At 51.8% G+C, this 12,904-nt stretch overlaps 1 protein-coding gene across 1 annotated transcript; it reads left to right on the top strand.

Annotated features, from left to right (window-relative positions):
- The first annotated feature begins 667 nt into the window (after nt 1–667).
- LOC119311283 (BTB/POZ domain-containing protein At2g24240-like) lies at nt 668–3,165 on the top strand. The gene is made up of 3 exons (XM_037586926.1): nt 668–841; nt 1,360–1,959; nt 2,149–3,165. Exons 2-3 carry the CDS (start codon nt 1,483–1,485, stop codon nt 2,818–2,820), a joined length of 1,149 nt encoding a protein of 382 aa, XP_037442823.1. The 5' UTR covers nt 668–841; nt 1,360–1,482; the 3' UTR covers nt 2,821–3,165.
- Nucleotides 3,166–12,904: the final 9,739 nt, after the last annotated feature.

Raw genomic sequence — 12,904 nt, 5'->3', positions numbered from 1 at the left:
GGGGAGGGGGTGAGTAGTGAGGAGGCGGCCGGAGAATACTGGTGGCACTAGCGGCGGGGTGGGCGGGGGAGAGCGGGTGAAGGCGTTGGAGGCGAATGGAGTGCCAGTGTCCCCGACAGGCGGGCCACGGGGAGGACAAGGGCGTGCGTCCAGCCCGTCCGCGCGATATCTGTTTCACCCCAAACTCGGCACAAGTTTGGGCCGGGAATGGATCGAAAGCGGACGAAATCTGGACATTTGTCCGTTTGGGGCCGCACGTTGGGCCGCGCTATCTGTCTGTTCTACCCTAAATGGACGCATCCGGACGGAATGGGGGCGCACGCTGGAGTTGGCCTAACACCCAAAGAAATGATGGTTTGCATTTTCCTTGGTCCCATAATATAAGAGCGTTTTTTTTAATACTCAGTATCATGTTGTATATTCATCGCTTGGGCCAATAGAGAAGGTGCCGTTTGCACTGATGGTGGCGGCCCAAGACATAGCTGAAGGGCCCGAGTGGACTGAAGCTTGACCCTACACCCGCTGCCGCCCCCACTCCTCCAGCGCCGTCTCTCTCCCCTTCCCCTCCAGCCACTCCAGCGCGCCGCCTCCATCCCCAATCCACCGCCGCCTCCGGCCTCCTCCATCGTTCCAGCGCTGCCTTGTCGACGTCCAGCCGCCCCCTCGCCGTCCAGCCACTCCAGACCCCCTTGACGTCCAGCAACTCCAGCGCCGCCTCTCTCCCCATCGACCGGCGCCTCCCTCGTCTTCCAGATCCGCCCCACCGCCTCGTCCTCCTGTTTCCCTCCCAGCCCAGCGCCTCCCAACCAACGTGCATTGCTCAAGCAATACACAGAAAAAGGTAGCGGCAGCTTGTACACTTCTTTCAGTACGGGTGTCGAAACCCTAGCAGCAGCAGAGAGTTCTCTACTGGCAGCAATTGGTCATTGTTTAGTAATAAGATGCACTATATTTGGTTGCTGTCCATTATTGACACTTCTCTTGAGGTTAAAAAAATGCTCTCTTTTTTTGTCATTTTGAAAAGGTTGGAGTACAGTAACCCTGGAGACTGTGATTACTATACGGTTCAGTTCAAAACCTATTTAGTTTTATGATCCCAGTGCAAAGGAATTGACATTTTAGTTGCCATCTGTCTATGTAGTAGTGTGCTGTGAAACTTGATTGAAGTTTGTTTGTACTAGGATGCACTATATTTGGTTGCTGTCCGTTGTTGTCACTAATGGAGCTGAATGCATATGCAAGTTTCTTGAAAACTGTTGTCATTGATAGAGCTGTGATGCATATGTTTGTGAATGTAGCTACTGAGTTGTAGCCTATGCATATGTTTGTGACTGTCTTATTGTTGTCTTTCTATTGAAGGTCTTACGAAATCAGGAAGGTGTAGCCCAACGAAGGCCAAGTTTGAGAAGTGACAGTGCCGCAACACAACCCTCTCCATTGACAGGTCCACTGCGCCCGGAAGTCTTATACACACAGCCGGCCATGTGCACACCACAAACAGCCTCCGGCCGCATCCGGCTGAACGTCGGCGGTCAGGTGTTCGAGACGACGGCCGACACTCTCAGAGGCGCAGGCGAGGGAACCATGCTCGCCGCCATGTTGGAACCCTGCTGGAACGCCGGCGCCACCGGGGGCGTGCCCGAGTACTTCATCGACCGCGACCCGGCCTGCTTTGCCTCGCTCCTCAACATGCTCCGCACGGGCGAGCTGCATGTCCCGGCCGGCGTCCCGGAGCGGATGCTCTTCCAGGAGGCGTCCTACTACGGCCTCCTCGACCGTGCCCGCGCCACTCGCATCGGTGAGCTCGACCTCAGCAGGACCCGGCTGGCGGCATCCGTGCCGCCGGGGCGGGCGCCGGTGGACCGCCCGGCCGTCCGCGCAGCGCCAGACGGAGGGTGCTGCGTCACGCATGGCCCCATCGTGCGGGTCTACAACTGGATGCTCGAGGAGCGTCAGCCAGTCTGCCTCACGCCTGTTGAGCCGGTCCGCGATGCTGTCTACCTCAGCGACACCACGCTCCTCGTTGGGGGACGTGGCATGGCAGCATTCTCCGTGCTCACCGGCGATCTGAGTCACCACTTCCGCATAGCGCACGAGGGCAAGAAGACAGCTCGGCTTTTTAACGCGAGGGCGCTGGCCTTTGACCAGCAAACAAACGTCTTTGCTAGCTGCAACAACTCGGGCATAACTCCAGAAATTGGCTACGGCATCGGTGTTTGGGACTGCATCACCGGCGAACAAACAAGCTATTTCTTTGACCGGAAATACGTCTACGCTCTGACCGACGCCAGCAAGCTTCAGTGGTTGGCAAGCACCAACGCTCTCATGGCGGTCAAGGCATGCTCACCGAAAGATGCTTTTTCACCGTCTTCCATCACTCTGGTGGATTTCCGGGATATGAGTGTTGTGTGGTCATGGTCCGTCGGCAGCCGGAGATTGGATGAAAAGCATGTTGCCGATGCCGTCGTGATGGAGGACGAGAGGTCGGTCCGCTTGATCAGCCAGAACCATGATCTCGGGTTCCTCGACATCCGTTCTCGGGGGTCTTTCCAGCAGCCGTGGACATATCAGAGCAAGGCGACGACTCCGATATGCTATCCGAAGCTCGCCGTGCATGGTGGGCTGCTCTTAGCGTCCAAGGATGACACCATCTCGGTATATGGCGGCCCAAATCATGACCACCTGAGGCTGGCGCTGCGTGGGAGCCAAGGCGGTGGCGCCATTGCCGACTTCTCGGTTGGGGGCGACCGTCTCTTCGCGGTGCATCATGAGGACAACGTGCTGGATGTGTGGGAGACACTGCCACCTCCCATCGCCTAATATTTAGGCTATCGTCATTGATCTACATTCGTACCAGTCTACCGGGGCTTGGATAGTGAGCCGGCTTGAGATCGTAATATATATTTGTGATTTGGTGATGAATTGCTGGGTGGTTAGTTGTACGTCTGAGAAGAAGATGAACTGAGGTAAGATGAAGTGTTTAATTTGAGTCGCACCTGCTTAATTAGTTTTTTTTAGGGGTACCTGCTTAATTAGATTAACTGAGGTAAGATGAAGGTAGACCTCACTTGCCAGCACTCCCCTATAACTTATGGGTTCTAGTCAGCACATTGAGAATTAAATTAGGATTTGATCACCCGTGAGTGATGCTATTTTTGCTTCTAATTTTATTCTCCGTTACTGAATACCAGGACCTTTTTTCTTAGTTTTCATGTTATAACAAAATCAAAGTTGGTAGCGTACTTGCTGCATGCAAGACTACCCGAGGAATGCAAGATCCTGTCAATATCTCCCCTTCGAGGACTCTTTCACCTGGTCTTTTAAAGGGCAAGCAGGTATCATTGCACAGATCAAGGGACTGATTTATATTCCTTAGAAGGCCTTGAAATCCATTTTATGGTGTGCAAAATTATTAGCACCGAATCAGTGGACCTGGATATAGTCACAATCCGAATTAAGACCTTGCAATCCTAGGAACACACTTGAAAACAGCTCCACTAATTTGCTGGGCACACAATAGCTCGGCAGATAGGTTGAACTGAATAATTAGACGCAATGGGTAGCAACTTTTATATCAGCCGTGGGCATCAATAGCATACCTCTAAGGAACTGATATCCAAGAAGGTGGAGTCTCATCTGACTTAATATGCATTGAAACATTGACATCCTCAATGTCAGAAACCCACTGAACAAATGCATAACGCTCAGCGCGGGACTGGGGCGTCAATTCAGGAGACATAAGACGCATGTTAGTGTTAAAATTGCATAATATGATCAATGCAGCAAAAGTCTTGCGTGTGCCACCATGCCCAGAAACAAAAAACACACCTCCCACTCAAGCATCAATGGCCTGTATAACTTCGTTGTAAACAACCCTTTGATCATGATTTAACTTCCTCCGCAACAATTCTGCTGGGACTTTCAACTCAGCCTTATTGTATTGCAATTCCTCGGCTACCAATATAACGTTGGCCCGGCCGGGTGCGGCCCGATCCTAGGCGGCGCCGATCGGGACCGCAATGGCAATGGTGGAAGCGGAGGCCCAAGCCGTTCCTGGAAGGATCGCCTGCTGGGGCATGGCTGCCACGCCAGGAGCGGGGGCGACGGCGTCGTCAACAGCGTGCATCGCCAGCGCAGCCGCACCCCGGTCGGACGGCGCCGCTCCGTGGGCCGCAAGGAGGAGGGGATGAGCTCCAACAAAGCGCTCTGCGCGCCACGCCGCCCAAGCCGCTTTGCCCGGTGCCGGCTGCTACGGCCGAGGCGGACCCGGTGGCCCAGTTCTTCTCCTTCTCCGACTCGGGGCGCGCCCTCTCCCCCCCTCCGCGCACGGACTGCATGCAGTTGGAGATGGAGAACGCGATGATCGAAGCCCTGCAAACCCCGCTTGCGTTCGAAGATGGTGGCCGCCCCCCTCCCTCCCGCCTGAGCCACGCGCCTGCGGAGCTCGAGAGCCCGGAGATGCTGCCTTGTCTGCTGCCCTGCATCAACTCCCCTGTAGCAGCCACGGTGGGTTTCCAGCTGGAGGCGGTGACTCAGCAGGTGGGCGAGATGGTACTCCACGGCCGCAACGATCAGGCAGCCCAGCTGTTTGAGGCTGTGCCCGCTCCCATCCTCCCGAGCCAGCCGCCGCGCCCTCGCCACCAGGCTCCGCCAAAGTCCAGGGCTCTCTCGGCTCCCTCCCGTCGGAGCGCTCGTCAGGCCGCGGCCGGCATCACCACCCCCGTGGCGCAGAGGACGGTGCTGCGCCTCATCCAGGAGCTTGGCGAGCTCGGCCCGAAGGACAAGATGACGACAAAAGCGGCCACCCAGATCATGAAGCGCTTCCAAGAGCCACTGTCGGAAGGTGACATTGCCGCCATTGCAAAGCTCACCGGCCTCGATCAGGGGGCGCTCAAGATCGTGGCGGGCATGGCGGGACTGGCAGAGGTCGAGGAGGCCATGCAAGCGTAGTAATGTTAGCAGCTTCAGTTGTAGCTAGGTTTCGCCAGCGGCTGGTCTTCAACCGGCTTGAGCTAGGTTTAGTTTCCATGTTAGTTTCTTCGATGATGTGGTTAGCTGCGTGGCGACGGGGTTTTGGGCCTATTGGTGGCCGTCGCTACCCCAGGCTGTATGAGTTGGTGTATCGTCCCTGCATTAGTAGTTTCTTCAGCTGGCGGAGCAACAACTGTCTTTTAGATGAATGACAATGCCATGAGCTTCATGTCGTGGAATGTCAGGGGCCTGAACTGCCCTGCAAAGCGCACTGCGATCAACGGCGTGGCCACCGCGCATAGACTAGCAATGTTATGTCTACAGGAGACCAAGATAGAGGTGTGGTCGACGGCGATAGCCAGGGAGATCGGTGGCTCCTTGCTGCAAGGCTGCGTCGTCCTCCCAGCGGTAGGTACCAGAGGGGGTGCGGCCATCTTCTGGGACAAATCGGTAGTCGACGTAGTTTCTCATAGTATAGGAAGATTTTCCATTACGGCTAGGGTCCTCGAGCTTCACTCAGGGCTGCACTTCTGGATCACCATGGTGTATGGGCCAACAGATGACGCCCAGAAGGATAGTTTCTTGGCTGAAATTGCGGTGACAGCTCCATCCACGGCTGAACCTTGGATGATCAACGGTGACTTTAACATGATCTACCAGGCTTCAGACAAGAACAATGCCAACATAAACAGAAGATTGATCGGAAAGTTCAGAAGGGCCATAGATCAAGCTGGGCTCATGGAAATAAAATGCAAAAATCGTCGCTTCACTTGGAGCAACGAAAGAGAAGTTCCAACACTGTGCAGCATCGACAAAATCTTCTGCAACGAGCACTGGGAGGAACTGCACCCTGATCACATCTTAGTGGCTGCTTCTACATCTTTTTCAGACCATTGCCCGCTCTACCTGACAGCCGCTAGCAAGCCATACAGACAGGCGCGGTTCAGGTTTGAGAGCTTCTGGCCGCGCTTCCCCCGCTTCACAGAAACAGTTCTACGAGGGTGGCAACGGCCAGTGCAACATGACTGCCCTTTCGTCAGGATGAAGAAGAAGCTCGAGAGGACGACAGCGGACCTGAAGATATGGAGCAGAGCCACTTTTGGGAGGGCAACCATGCAGTTCCACATAGCAAACGAAGTGATCCGTTTGCTCGATCTAGCACAGGAGAGCAGACGACTGACGACACTTGAGATCAACCTAAGAAAGCAACTGAAGCTCAAGGTCCTAGGGTTGGCAGCCATTGAGAGAGCACGGAGAAGGCAAGCTTCAAGGATCACCTAGCTGCGTGCTGGGGATGCAAGCACAAAGTTCTTCCACGCTAAAATGAGGGCAAGACGCAGGAAAAATCACATACACTCCCTGGTTAATGGCAACACAGTGGCCTATGAGCACAAGGACAAAGAGAAGCTGATCCATGATCATTTCCAAAGCAGCCTGGGCCGGCAGGATCCGCGCCAAACAACCCTGAACTGGGACAGGATAAACGTCCCGATGATAAACCCCCAGGGTTTGGACGCTCCCTTCTCGCACGCTGAAGTGTGGGCAGCGATTATCGACTCCCTAGCAGATAAAGCTCCGGGTCCGGACGGTTTCAATGGACACTTCTTCAAATCCTGCTGGCATATCATCAAAGAGGACGTCATGGCCGTTTTTGAAAAATTCTACCACCTCTCTGGGCAAAATTTTGCAAGTCTCAACACTGCCCTCATAGTGCTCCTGCCTAAGAAGAATGGAGCTTCTGAAGTGGGTCACTTTCGGCCGATCAGTCTCATACACTCAATTGCAAAGCAAATATCGAAGGTGCTCGCTTCCAGACTGTCGGGGGCACTTTGTCAGGTCATCTCTCCAGCGCAGACGACATTCCAAAAAGGAAAATGCATCCACGACAGCTTCCAATATGTTCAAAGTTCGGTAAAAATGCTGCAGCGCATGAAGAAGAAGGCGTTGTTCTTCAAGTTGGACATAGCAAAAGCCTTCGACTCGGTCTCCTGGGAGTAATTGTTCGAGCTGATGGAGCGGATGGGATTCCCCCCAAGATGGCGTGACTGGATCGCGCTGCTGTTATCTTCAGCTTCGTCATCATGCATGCTAAACGGAGTTCCAGGGCCGCAAATAATCCACGGTGTGGTTTCAGGCAAGGTGATCCCCTCTCTCCACTGTTGTTCATCATGGCCATCGACCCATTGCACCACCTCCTCGCGGCCGCTGCAGCGGAGGGAGCAATGGCCCCCCTGCCAGGCCAGGGGATCAGCATGAGAGCCAGCCTATACGCCGACGATGCAGTGATCTTTGCAAATCCTGAGAAGGAAGAAGTGGAAACGCTGCTGTTTTTGTTGAATATATTTGGCGAGTGCACGGGGCTCAAAATGAATCAGGCTAAGTCTTCGGTGATTCCTATAAACTGCAATGACATTCAGCTGTCAGAGGTGCTTGCTAGCTTTGGAGGACAGCAAACCTCCTTCCCAACAACATACCTTGGCCTGCCCATTTCCTCGAGAAGATTGCGGCTGGTGCACTTCCAATTCATAATCGACCGAATCCGCGCTAGGCTGGCAGGATGGAAGGGCCAGCTCATGAGCATGGCGGGCAGGCGAGTCCTCGTGTGTGCGGTCCTAACTGCACTACCAGTTTTCGCTCTGACAGTCCTCAAAGTGCCAAAGAAAATCCTAAGAGAAGTGGACAAGGCTCGCAGGCAGTTCCTCTGGGCGCAGGACGAGAAAATCACCGGAGCCAAATGCAAGGTGGCCTGGGATAAGGTGTGCCGGCCGGTGGGCAAGGGGGGGCTCGGCATTCTTGATCTCCACCGTTTCAGCACGGCCCTTCGGATGCGGTGGCTCTGGCTTTCATGGCAGCAACATCATAGGCCCTGGATGAGCTTCCCCCCCATGCGACCACAACGATCGCATGCTCTTTGCAGCGGCCACCGCTGTGCAGCTGGGAAACGGAAACATAGCCAGTTTCTGGACAAGTTCTTGGTTGGGATCGACGCCGCTGTGCCAAGAGTTTCCAGCTCTCTTCCTGCACTCCCGTGGAAAGAGCAGAACAGTTAAAGAGGCCCTGACAAATGACAAATGGATTCACGACCTGCAGGACGGCAATACGGACGAACTGGTGATTCAGTACCTGTAGTTGTGGAGGAAGATTCGCAGGGCCAATGTCGCACTAACAACAGAGGAAGACTCGATCACCTGGGTTGCGGGGGGAGGAAGCGTCTACACTGCCAGTGTTGCTTACAATCTGCAGGCTGCAGAAGCTCCTGACCCAGGAATCAAGGCGGCAATATGGAAGGTTTGGGTCCCAGGAACTGTCAAGATTTTTGCTTGGTTACTTCTCCATGACAGGCTCTGGTGCAATGATCGCCTGCAACGGCGGCTGGCCAAACGGCTACTTCTACGCCCTCTGTCTCAGGAATCTAGAATGCTCCACGCACCTCTTCTGGGACTGCTCACTCGCGCGGTCGGTTTGGGAGAAAGCATCCTCCTGGAGTGGATGTGCAGCGCTGCAGCTAGCAAGAACGCCGGGCCACTCGTCGCTGAGGCACTGGAAAAAAACAGTCCAACTTGCCCCGTCAGATTGCAGGAAAGGTCTGAAGACGATGATGATGATGATGATCGCCTGGGAGATATGGAAGGAGAGAAATGCATGCGTTTTCAACAGAAAACTGCCAAGCGCTGACGATGTACTGCATGCTGTCAGAAATACGATCGAACTATGGAGAATGGCGGGAGCCAAATGTCTAGAGCCCCCTTTCGGGGAACACATAGTGAGGAGTTAGACCGAGGGAAATGCAGGCCACCCTGCAGTCCTAGTTCCTTTCCCAAACTGTAACCATGATCACTTGATCACCCCATGTTCTCCCGTTGCTTTCTTCTATATCAATGAAGCCGGAAACCCCGGATCTTTCAAAAGAAAAAAAAATAACAGTCCTGGTCGGCTAGAACTGTTCGTTATGATAAGTTAAAAGACGCAGGGGGTCCCCATTTTTTGAAAACAAGTACTCCCTCCGTTCCTAAATGTAAGTCTTTCTAGAGATTTCACTACATACATTATACGGATGTATGTAGATGCATTTTAGAGTGTAGATTCACTCATTTTGCTTCGTATGTAGTCCATAGTGGAATCTCTACAAAGACTTATATTTAGGAATGGAGGGAGTAGTATATGATCAAGCTGAGATGAATAGAGTGCCAGGAACTTGTGAGTATTCTTACACAAAAATTATCATGCAGCGTTCCAATGTCTGGAGTACCACCAGGAAATCAGTTAATCAAACACAGAGGTGACTTAATGTGTTGTTTTATCCACCATCGCATCATATCACGACCCACAAACCATGCAATGCAGCTAAAGAGTCAGGACAAAGAGTAACCGGGGACAACAATGAAAGCTTTGCAATCGTTCCCAGCCGCCACTCTTGGTAACCAGCGAGCGACTATCATGGCACAAATCAAACAGATAAGCTTTACAAATAGGATCAAGTCACCCCATATCTCCATCTAACCAGCAGCCCCTACCACATCCTGGACGCCTTGCTTGGGTACTACTGCTCTGCTCCCTCGTCTCCTCACAAGCCCTCACCACACCCCTGCACCCTCGGCAGGTCCGGACCCAGCCCCAGCTCCAGCGCTTCCGAGTCTCCTCGCCCCGCCACGTCCCGCCCCGGCATCTTCGTTGTCGACGACCAACAAGGGGTTTGGGGCTTGGGCGGCTGATGCGAGGATGGGTCCCTGCACGCCTCCAGGGCCAGCTTCTCCTAGTTCATGCGCCAGCATATCGTCACCCGCTCCCTGGACGTCAGCATGGGGTGTGCCTGCATGCACAAGGATACACCATTAAATGGAGCTATTGCTAATTTTCGGTTGTCTTAACATTTTCACTTGATGTTGCACACTAAAGATTGAGCTTACTCTCATTCATGGTGTCGGTGTGCGACTATTATATGTACTCTGTGGCTAGGTTATATATGAAGTTACCTTCACATAAGAATGATTGGATGTTGATTGAAAAGTTTAGTATCGTGACTGAGATTTTAGAAAGGTGCAGGCAACTTATGAAGAAAGAAACCAAAATCAAATCCAGCTATCAAGTACTCACAAAATTCAACCAAGTTCTGTAAAAAAATATCTTGTTAATGTTACTAGTACAATCAAGTTCAATCATGCTGCAACCAGGGCAATATTGTAGTGATCTTAAATTTGTGTGTTTCCATGTTTCAAAGGAAGGGTGTGGGTCAGGACTCAGAAGGAAATTAAAGAAGGGAGCATATACATAAAGGCCAGGAAGATGATTAAAGGAGAGAAAAAAAACATTTCCACACAGAAAGCAGCAACGGCAATCCGGCAGAAGAGTCGTAGGTTCCATCACAACAGTACACTGAACAAAGATGATATATTGGTTGTATAATGATCAGAGTTCAATACAGTACCAAAAAGGATTGATTTCACAGACTAGTGACAGCATGAATCACAAAAGTGCACGGCCAACAAGTACCGCTGTAAATCACTATGCGTGAATTTGTTTTGCGTGTGGAGCCTTAACTTAGAGAATCACCAACCTGACCCCCATCTGCTTGGGCTGGGCTGCGTTCGCCACGTTGGACTGACAGTCCAGACCCACGGAAAACCCAGCAGTCTGCCCCAAAGCTCACTGGTTTGCCTGCCCACATTCATGGCGCAACTGTGTGCTGCCCAAGGAGCCTAGCCCCGGCTATTAAAGCCACACAACAAGGGCCAAACCCTAGCCGCCCACATTAATTACCATCCTTTTCCCCTCCCATCCGTGTTGCCAATGCGCCATCCCATGCGAGCTCATCATCCACCATGATCCGCGAGGTCGCCACTACAAGATGCTCACTCTGCAGTGCCTGGAGCGCCGCGCAGAGCTCACTGCCAAGGAGGCAACAACTACGCGCGACGCACGGCTTGCATTGCGGCTGGACAACCTCCAACCTCTCCGGAGCCAAGCTCGGAGGGGGGCATGGAGGTTGGCCCCGCCATCGGGTTCGAGGTGACCGACGGCGTGGCTAGGGGCGAGGGCATCGCCTCCTCACGGTGGAGGAAGCAGAGGAGCAATCCCGAGGCGCCGCTCGAGGCCGAGTGCGTAGATGCAACCACCCCGCCCTCACCGAGCTCGAGGCCGGCCCCGACCTCTTCACTGAGAACCATACCATCCTCGCGTCCCTGGAGGACGAGTGGTTGGTGGCGTCGAACTGCCGCATGAGACACCTCCGTGATGTCAAGTGGGAGCAGCTCTTCGTGGAGGATGTCGACGACGAGGAGAAGCCCTCGAGTCGCCCCGCCGCAAACGACCACGAGGCCGACAGCTCCGACAAGGGGGTCATCGAGCTCTCCTCCCACGACGAGTAGGGTAGTTTGTAGTTGTTCAATTGCAATTTTCCTTTCTTATGTAGTTTGTAGTTCTTTTTTGTCCCCACTGTATGAACTACGTATGATCAAATCTAGGTTCCATGCTTTTGTATGGAACTGAGGTTAATGGGGGCCGGCCGGGGCCGGCTCCTACACGTTCGTAAGCATCTGCAGGACATATTGAGGTGTGTGTGTGTGTGGGTGGGGGGGGGGTGGTCAAAATAGGTTGAAGATACTCTAACTACGGATGAAATAAGAGAGATATAAATAGGTGTGAATCGAAAACAATTTGGAATTTCTAAGGAAATAAAAGAATGTGCAGAAAAGGATGCCAAAATTTAGAACAATGCTTCTCTAAGACAGGTGCATTAATTCCGACAAAAAATTTCAGTAGGTTGCATAGATTAACTTGATGACTTTGATAAGAGCTTCATTTATGAATGATAGGACATGATGAAAGGATATTGCTGAGTGACAAGGTTTTCAGATGTAATGGACCAAAAGAGAACATTGCATGTCGCACAAAGGATTAAAGGAATGCCAAAGGTATCGCTTCATCTATCTCGATACATAACACTGGTGGAAAAAGGGCCTTTGGTCGCGGTTCGCAACTGCCATTAGTCGCGGTTGCGCAACCGCGACCGAACGGGCGCGACTAAAGGCCCCCCCCCCTTTAGTCGCGGTTGCTTAAGAACCGCGACTAAAGGCCCGTCCACGTGGGCGTCAGGTGGCCGTCGGGGCGGACGACCTTTAGTCGCGGTTCTTGTGGCTAACCGCGACTAAAGGCCGCCACAAGTTTTTGAAAAAAAAAATTGAATTTTTTTTTTCAAATTTCTGAATTATTTTAACCTCTAGTCTCTAATCACCACCCCTCATCACTTCTCAATTTATTCTTTTATCACCCCTCATCATTCCAAATCATCTAACTTCCCAACCGGTCACCCATCCCTCTCACTACTCCAGCCCAAGCACGCTTAACTTCCGGGTTCTATTCTCCCACGCTCCAAGTCTGCACTTGTTGTTTTCCTGACAATAATAAGATGTCAATCCTATTAACCTTCAGGAATTTTGCTTGAGCATGAAGTGACACATTTCACTGTTTGAGTTTGAAACTATTGTTTTGAAAAACAATAATTATTTAGTAACACTAATATTTCTTGAATAATTAGTTTGACCATTGTTTGACCACAGTTTGACCACAGTTGACCACAGTTTGACCAGATTTGACCAAAAATGAAATAATTAAAATAATTATTTAGTAACACTAATATTCTAGAATAATTAGTTTGACCATTGTTTGACCATAGTTTGCCCACTGTTTGAATATTTTTCAATTTTTTCCACTCTAGATCTTACAAGCCCCGTTTGCAAAAGTTATGCCCATTTTTATGTCCACTGTTTGAGTTAGTATGCAAAATCTCATCCGAGTTAGTATGCAAAAGTTATGCCCATTTTTACAAATTTCAGAGAGATTTTGCAAATAAAGTCAAAATTCACATTTGCAAATTTTCCCAACAACTAGACCACATATCACATGAGAAACTTATTTTCTTTTATTTTTTTGACAT

Source organism: Triticum dicoccoides, chromosome 1B (assembly GCF_002162155.2).
Source record: "Triticum dicoccoides isolate Atlit2015 ecotype Zavitan chromosome 1B, WEW_v2.0, whole genome shotgun sequence".
In the NCBI taxonomy this organism is placed as follows: Eukaryota; Viridiplantae; Streptophyta; class Magnoliopsida; order Poales; family Poaceae; genus Triticum; species Triticum dicoccoides.
This window is presented reverse-complemented; position numbering and strand designations above follow the sequence as displayed.

Bases quoted from the DNA above. Each gene is read 5' to 3' on its own strand.
- LOC119311283 (XM_037586926.1), top strand. From the start codon at position 1,483: ATGTGCACACCACAAACAGCCTCCGGCCGCATCCGGCTGAACGTCGGC. The intron at 1,960-2,148 runs GTCTGCCTCACG...GCCTTTGACCAG, and splicing joins TGCTCGAGGAGCGTCAGCCA to CAAACAAACGTCTTTGCTAG.